This window comes from Oryzias latipes, chromosome 19 (genome assembly GCF_002234675.1).
Source record: "Oryzias latipes chromosome 19, ASM223467v1".
NCBI lineage: Eukaryota > Metazoa > Chordata > Actinopteri > Beloniformes > Adrianichthyidae > Oryzias > Oryzias latipes.
Window position 1 is genome coordinate 2,883,297 of NC_019877.2, and position 8,379 is coordinate 2,891,675.

The following is an 8,379-nucleotide window of genomic DNA, read 5'->3' on the forward strand; positions in this document are numbered from 1 at the left end:
AGACTCTTTGTGCTCTTTGCAGCGCATGACAACCGTCTCTTATTCACCTGTCAACAAGGTGTCACAACATTAGCAGTTTCCTCTTCACACTCTGCAAATGTCTGTTGTTATCGTTCAGAAATACATAGACTCTGAATTTATTAAAAAAATAAAATAGATAAAAAATAAAACACACAGAGACCATGAATGATGAAAAGAATTAAAACAAAATAGGTTTAAAAACATTTGGAAAATTTTATTTCCCCAAATCATGTTGACATCTACCTTAAGTTTAAAATGATCTTTTTTGATTCCAAGATTGCAGAGTCCCAGCCATAATATTGACCATGTTCTGAATGGAAACTTATCCAAATAGTTCAAGGGAAAGTGTTCAAGGTTATTCTAATGAAGAACAGAATATAGCAGACAACAAACGAATCCATGTCCCTTTGCTTGGGTAGAGGGATGAAATCCTTACAGGGGTGCATTATTGAAGAAAACGACACGTACCATTCAAAGACAAAGAAAATAGTGTCAAGATAAGATCTCATCAGGTTTCACTAATCCCCGCTACATTTAGAATTATATTTTTGTTCATTTGTGTTTGTTAACTTTGAAAGATTAAACTCCACGAAAGAGTTTTTGCTTTTAGAGCAGCAGATTTGATGTGTGTAAACTGAGGACTGTGACGTCAGTGCGCCGCTCAGAATTGTGGGTAAATGTAAACTGTACTTACTCAGCAGCAACGTAAAGGTTTGGGTTTACAAGCGCTGAAAAAAGAGGGAACAGCGACGCCTGCTGGTAAAGAAAAGCAACGCACACGCAAAGCAGAATGGTGGGTTTCTGAGGAATTAAACTGATTTTTATTTAAATCATACGACGACGGAGAATTAGGGACACTATATAAAATAGATTCAACATGTTTTGGAGAAAAAATTTGAAAAAAAACTCCACAATTGATGAAATAAATTTCATAAATGTAACAATCATTCAACTAAATAAAAAAAAACTCAGATAAATATGTACATTTTATTATTTTCATACTCTGTTTGACTTTGCTTACATTTATGAATTAAATGTCACGTTCGTGTGTATTGTGTGCATATTTGCAAAAACCTCTATGGTTATGAGACACAACAATTTTTCTTTACATTTACATGAATTTTTCCGCATGCTTTTTTAAATCAATGCATTTTATTATTGCTGTAATGAGTTTTACATATCTAAAGGATTTTGATATATTGTGTACAATCAATGCCAAAAGTAAACCAATTAATCAAATCAAATCAAGATAGAGATTCTCCACAACTGCATGTGATGAAGTATTTCCGTTCCCCTTTTGTCCCGTCTGCCGTCAAACTAACAGCGTTTGACCAAAATAAAAACATCACAGCCGCAGATAAACTTTGTGGTGGTCAGGGATCATGACCCTATAAGAGAACTCACTCGAGGGAAAATTTAGCTTGTTATTTATTTGTAACTAACCTATGAGTGGGTTCTCCTTTATCCAGGTTGATTTTACTGAAGTAGTGGGTATAAAAGTGGTCAACTGAACGTTCACCTCTTTTCACGAGGCTCTCACAATTCTGAATAAACAAAAATCTGCTCCTGAATACTTTTATTTTTAATCATTGTCATAGATTCTTACTTTAGCAGCTCATTTATGATACAAAATATTTCTAAACCAAACACAAAAATGTTTAACTGACATTTTTAAGCTTTTAGTTTGACTTTTCAATCTATATCGTGCCATCAATGCAGGGAAGATTACGCAACATTAACTTTGTCCTGCAGTAACATAACATCGACAGCAGGGGGCGCAAAGGTTCCCTCAACAGTCCTGGGCTTCATAATTTGCAGAATAACTACAGTTCTGGTTGACAAATTGTGTATTTAGATAAGTACTTCGGTACCTTTTAAACTTTTCATTACTAAATTGGAAGAAATGACAAAAGACTCTTAATTTTGCTTGCATTTCAGTTTGTAAAAAATACATTTAAATAAATATAGCATCAAGGAACCTGTGTGCAAAATTTCATAAAGCCTATCAACAAAACCAGAAGTCATGAATTGTTTTTTAAAACAATTAATATTTTATACAAAGACATAGTAACAACTAGATTTAATATTCAATATAATTTATGGAAGAATAATTTTGAAACTTGGAAACATAATTTTCATGATTGTGTCAATATTTTTGCAGGATTTCTACAATAGACTTTCAACAAAAAACAATATTCTTCCTCATTTGGAATTTTTTAAATGTATTAATAAATGTCATTTTTTGAAACTGAGCTTCATTTTTTTTCTATTTAAACATGACCAGTTATAATTTTACAGTTAAGGCATGAAGGGCAGCACAGCACATCAAGATGAGACTTGGTTTAACATCCACACACTCATAACTATGACTTCCTACCAGGTTTACTAGATTAAGGTTGTACACATTGGGACTCCAGAGACATTCCCGGTTTAGGAAACCTTCTTTAGGACAGGATCCTCTTTCCTGTAATCGGATTGAATAATATCGGAAACTATGAAAAGATCTTTTTTCATTGTTGTTTTTTTTTTGGATGAGGAAAAAAGAAGTCTTTGTTTACTGATTGTTGTTTCTGATATTGAAAAAATAGATATTTTGTACCACCAAAAAAAAGTATCCGAAATCCGAAGATTTCAGTCTAGAGCTTTACAACTTCAGAATTTACATTTGTCACTAAACCATCTTCCTAAATTTAAATCTACTGTACATCATGGTCACTAAATGTAAAACCGCTATAAGTGTAGCCAGTTTTAATGGTCCTGCCCTGAAATACAAAAGTATTGGATATTGTTAGCCAACAACAATTCAGATTAAACCAGAGCTATAGTTACCTTCCTCCTGTGTCTGCCTACTACACAAATTAAAAATATATCTAACAGAAAATGATTTAATGTTCAACCTTTATTGCAAGGACAAATATTCATCTGAACTGGATTTCTGAGAAGCCCCCGGCAGTATTTGGATGACTCACAATGATAGTGGACCCTTTAGTCCACCTTGGTTGTGTAGTTCACACTAACTGAGACCTTTTTGGAGTAAGTGTTGATGTGTCTGCTGTTCTATGAAATCTAACGGCCAGTTTTGATGTGGTAAAGACCAGAACTTTTCATTGATTTGCGTATGAACTCATGGAAAAGTGAATCTATTCTTTCTGTTTATTTGTTATTTTTTTAACTTACGGCTGTTCTTTTGTTCTGTTCGTTATAGTCTTTTCTTTTTGTGTACTTGTGTAAAAATTAGAACAGTAATATTTACATATATACAAGAATTTAATCTATTTTGTAAATCCCTCTAAAAATGGGAAATATTGCTGTAAACTCTTAATCTGTTTACATAAAGTAAAGCATTTTTTCCTTCTTATTATTTTCTTAGTTTTTATTACTTTGTGTATTTTTATTTTTTATTTGTTTGTTCCAGTTTTGTATTTTTGGGAGGTCATAGTTGTCATAAAGTTTATCGATTTGATCGAATAATTGTTCTGTGACTTTGAATTTGTCAATAAAGCAGAAAAAAAATGTTTTTGTGTTGCTAACTCAACTCTTTTGTTTCTGTATGTTTTTTTAATTGAAAGTTTTCTTTTGCCGATGTAGTCTAGAAAGAGTTAATGGATATTTAAAAAAACAAACGATGTAGCAAAATCTGAGCAAAATCATTAAGTTGGTTTTGACTTCAATAACACAACATCGTTACGAGGTTAAACGCTCAAAATGCACTTTTTTTCTGGGCTATTTTAACTCAGAAAAAAAAAAACAGGACAAAAAAAACATAAATTGGGTTTAAATAAACCAGCTATAGGTCTAAAAATAGTATTTCTCCATGAAGTATATCTCTCAACATGAATGAATTAGGTCGAAGGTAAAACACCGAGACATTTAAGAGTGTAAGACGAGAACTGTGCATAAAGGGTCTCTAGGTTTTTTCCCCCCAGAAGCTTTATAATAAAAGGATGCAGGTAGAGTAGTAGACATTGTACATTAATTCAAAAATATAAACAAGGAATAAAACTAAATAAAATAAGGTGCCAGGGGTAGGAATCAATAAAAAGTACAGAAAGAGCAAAACGAGATGAGACAACAGAATTACAGATTTAACATTTTAAGCAATTTCAGATAAAGACGTTTTAAGTGTTTTTTTGGTTTTTTGAAAACCAATAGTCATTTCTCCACCAAAATTATAGGAAAAAAATCAGTTTTATTTTAGAAAATTGACATTTATGAATGTAAATTAAATAAAAAGTAGGAATAAGTTCATTCAAAAATATGTAAATATGTTGATGGGAGCCAAACCACACAAAGCAAAGAAAAGAAGAGTTTTAGTCTATTTGGACCAAGAGAAATAAGAAAAACTGCCTAAAAGATTGAGAAAAGAGGAAAAGCCAATACAGTAAATGAATAAATGTTTTAGGTGAAAGTCCACAAAAGGTGCATTTATTCAATATTGGGTTTAAATCTTATTAAAAACGTTTTCATGGGGTAAAATTGATAAATTGTTTTACAAGATGAGTATTGCAAAATAAGATAGCAACTAGGTAAAACCCAGATCTTTATCCATAAAGATCATCTACATATTTGTGTGGCAAAGATATGATATTTTTCTGAAAAAGTGCTTTAATGTCTTTATTACCTTTCCAGGAACAGCAAAACAGATTTTTCCAACAGTGGGAAAAGAAAGATTTTTGACTCAATAACATACATTTTTCAGGATGTATTACACCAAGAACTTTGGGATTTAGGTAAATGGGAGGCTATTTATGGGTCTCTTGGAGCAGCTCTGTGGCGCACTATTACGCGCCACCGTGGCCAAAGGTTAAAAACAGGCCTGTAAGCCGGTTCTTCTCTGTGTCCAGGTGCTTGACCTTATAGAAAAGGAGGGGGCGGTAGCTAAATTAAAACCTGGGGTGGTGTAAGACCCATTCAGCCAATCAGAAATCCTCTCCAGCGTTTAAAGGGAAAGGGGGAGCAGTCTCTCGGGCTTTATGAGTGATCTGACTTTAGCATCTTCACAGTTTTCCCCCACGAGTTCAGAGTTTGGGAGCAAAAACAGTGCAGCTTGGATGCTTTTTAGGTCGCTCCTCGCTGGTTCCTGCACTTCTCTTCCCTATTTGTCTGTGGATGCTGCGCTCCCGCCCCGCCTCACTTGTTGCGCAGATGCTGCGCGCGCCGCTGACTATTCAGTGAGGAGATGAGAGGCTGCAACAGGTGCGCGGAGCATCTGCTGAATTGAGAGAATTCCGTCTCATTTTTTGATATCCTGATACCGTTTGTTTGGTGTTTGGACTTTGGGTTTAGTTTGTAGATGCGAGATTAACGAGATTTGAAGCGCGCAAAAGACGCAGGATGCCGGTTCTACCGAGTCTCGACAGTGCCAGCAAGTTTCGGGAAAGCTGGCTGTCGGTGTTCCCGGAGGACCCCTTCACTGACGCTGCCCCTCTGGATGACAGCCTCACCAGCCTTCACTGGCTCCAGAACTTCTCCATCCTCAGCGCGGACCCGGAGCGGCCGAACGGTGCCGGACCCGGCTGCCCGTCCTCGCAGCAGCATCTCTGCATGATGAAGCGCCTCGGTTTCCAAAGAGCCGGAACTGACTCCCCGTCCAGCCCTCCCGCCGGGGACACCGCCGCCGCCGGGATGCCTCTGTATCCGGGCAGCCCCGTTACGTCCGGGAGCGACTCCAGCGCGTCGCCGCGCTATCCCAGCTGCGCGCACCCGCAGATCCAGGCGAGCCCGTCGGCGGAGGTGGACTACAAAACTAACCCCAAGGTCAAGCCTCCGTACTCCTACGCCTCCCTCATCTGCATGGCCATGCAGGCCAGCAAGCAGCCTAAAGTCACTCTGTCCACCATCTACAACTGGATCACCCAGAACTTCTGCTACTACAGACACGCGGAGCCCAGCTGGCAGGTAACCCAGATTAGATTACTCACTGTGTATAATTTATGAGTCTGACAAATGGTGATGTGGGGAGGGGGGGTGGGAGGGGGTTTAAGTGACTCCAGTGTCACATTCTTTATGAATTTTAGAAAATCTCATCGAAGATCTTTCTGTGAAAATGGAATCTGCTTTTAATTTGACACAATCTGCGCTTTTTACCCTCCTTCTGGGGCTCATGTGTGAGTGTGTGTGTGTGTGTGTGTGGGGGGGGGGGGGGTTGTCAGGGGGGTGGTGGTAGATGATTAGATGAAGGAAGCACTCGTGTGTGTGTGTGTGTGTGTTAATGAGGGCTCCAGAGATCCAGCTGATCATGTTTGAAAAGCACAGAGCTGCCTGTTACTAGAAAGCCTCATTAGCTACATTTGCCTTTCTACACAAACAACCCCCCCCCCCCCCCAAATAAAATGCCCACTCCCTGCCAGAAAAAGCGTTTTCTAACTCTGCACAAACGATTTGCCATTGTGTCCATGTTTCATGCGACTCCCTTTGCCCCTTTTTCCTCCGCAGAACTCGATTCGTCACAACTTGTCCCTCAACAAGTGCTTCAAGAAGGTCCCCCGGCAGAAAGACGAGCCGGGGAAGGGGGGCTTCTGGCAGATCGATCCTCAGTACGCCGACATGTTTGTGAACGGCATCTTCAAGCGCAGGAGGATGTCCGCCAACCACTACAGCAGCCCGCAGAGGCACAGCAAACCTGTGCAGGGCTACCACTGCCCCTACCAGGCCATGGGGGGGAAACGGAAAGACCTGCCTCCTAAAAGCAAGACCCTGAGAGCCACGCAGTCGCCCCTGCTGGCCACGGAGGCCAACACGGCAGACATCCTGAGTGGGGACTTTGACCTGGCGTCGGTGTTCGATGATGTCCTCGGCGGGGGCTGCAGCACCTTTGAGGACTTGGACATAAACATGGCGCTGAGCTCGCTGGGATGCGAGGTGGAAGCGAGGCAGCACCCAGCCGGCGTGGGCCGGTGGTGCGGAGGGGGCGGAGACATCCTGGGTCAGAGCCAGCTGATGTCCCATCATCAGCTCTACGGCTACCCGGGCCTCGGCGCCGCTCCCGGCAACTGTGCCGTCAGCGCGGGCGAGCTGCCTCCTCAGCTGCACGGCCACCCGGAGCAGCTGATGCACAGCCACCAGCAGCACTTGGAGGGGCTGTTCTCAGACCAGCCGGCGGAGCTGCCGCTGCAGCCGTGGGAGGAGATCAAAGAGGAGGCCCAGGCCGTTCCCCTGGACCAGGGCTTCGGCCTGTACGAGGGCTTCTTCACCGAGATGCAGCCGTGGTAACGAGCGGACCCTAACGCTACCTGTGACTTGGGGCTTTGGAGAATCTGACCTTTCTGACCCGCCATCAAACAAATGCAGTTATCTTCTCTGGAGGTTCACAGTGGTCAGTGCTTCAGACCTCACTCACGTTTTAACGTTCAAATCAGAACAAAACGACTCTCATCCGCCTCACCTGGGCTCAACCTCCACAGAAAATACCACTTACGGAGAACATGGACACAAACGAAACCCTGTCTTCTGCCAGAGACTAAAACAAACTTTGGCTTTTCGGTGATGTTGGATTTCTCACGACAAAGAAAACACACCAACGTGAGCTCAGACACCGACATGCAGGCGGCGAGGACTTATGGGACTTTAATGTGCTACATTAGCATACACTTTTGTACTAACATGCAGCGAAGTTATTCCAGCTCCATTTTTTAAAGACCCGCTCTGATCAATTTTTTAAACTGTTTTCAAAACGTTCTCAGTGATCCTTTAATTATGATGATGCTGTTTTTAGGCCAAAAAAAAAGGCTGTGTCGTTTTTTAGGACATAGTTTCTGCAGATCGGCAGGAGTAAAAATTCCCCTCCTGTTAAAGCAAAGCAACCCCGCCCCCCTGTCCCATCACCCATCTGTTTACGAGTTCTCCTGCTAACTTACAGCCCCTCACATTCCCCAGTCTAATATTATTAGTGCAACAAAAATGGCGATCTATCCAGTCGTGCATTTTTGGATCCAGATTCCAGCTCAAAAAACATGGATCCATTTGTCTCCAGGTGGATGCATCAGAATGGAGTGGAGCTGGGAGCTTGTGACTCCGCCCATTGACATATTTTCTGAGTCACAAAGATTCTTTCTTCTGCTCCTGATTAACAACGCTTTGACTAAAGAAATCCTCAGTAATGCTGTTTTACTTTTAATTTTCTTTCAAAATGTCCTCCATCATCATAAAACTGCCATAAAAAGCCTAATTTTTTCATCAGAGTGGGATCTTTGAAGATGAAGGTGGATCCAAAACAACAAGATTCACAGGTAAATGTTCATGAACAAACCTCTTAAAACATTTGGATCATATCTATATTTATATATATTCACTGCAGCGTCCAGCATGAAGCTCAGCAAAACCATTTTCTACTAAATGTATTAGAAAGGAGAGCAGATG

The 8,379-nt window shown here is 40.6% G+C and overlaps 1 protein-coding gene across 1 annotated transcript; it reads left to right on the forward strand.

Moving 5' to 3' along the window:
* The first annotated feature begins 4,381 nt into the window (after positions 1 to 4,381).
* On the forward strand, positions 4,382 to 7,914 carry LOC101165351 (forkhead box protein J1-B). The gene is made up of 2 exons (XM_023949724.1): positions 4,382 to 5,919; positions 6,457 to 7,914. Exons 1-2 carry the CDS (start codon positions 5,356 to 5,358, stop codon positions 7,231 to 7,233), a joined length of 1,341 nt encoding a protein of 446 aa, XP_023805492.1. The 5' UTR covers positions 4,382 to 5,355; the 3' UTR covers positions 7,234 to 7,914.
* The last annotated feature ends 465 nt before the right edge of the window (positions 7,915 to 8,379 follow it).

Excerpts from the sequence above, each read along its gene's own strand:
- LOC101165351 (XM_023949724.1), top strand. The coding sequence starts at position 5,356 with ATGCCGGTTCTACCGAGTCTCGACAGTGCCAGCAAGTTTCGGGAAAGC. Across the intron at positions 5,920-6,456 it reads ACGCGGAGCCCAGCTGGCAG|AACTCGATTCGTCACAACTT; the intron begins GTAACCCAGATT and ends TTTCCTCCGCAG.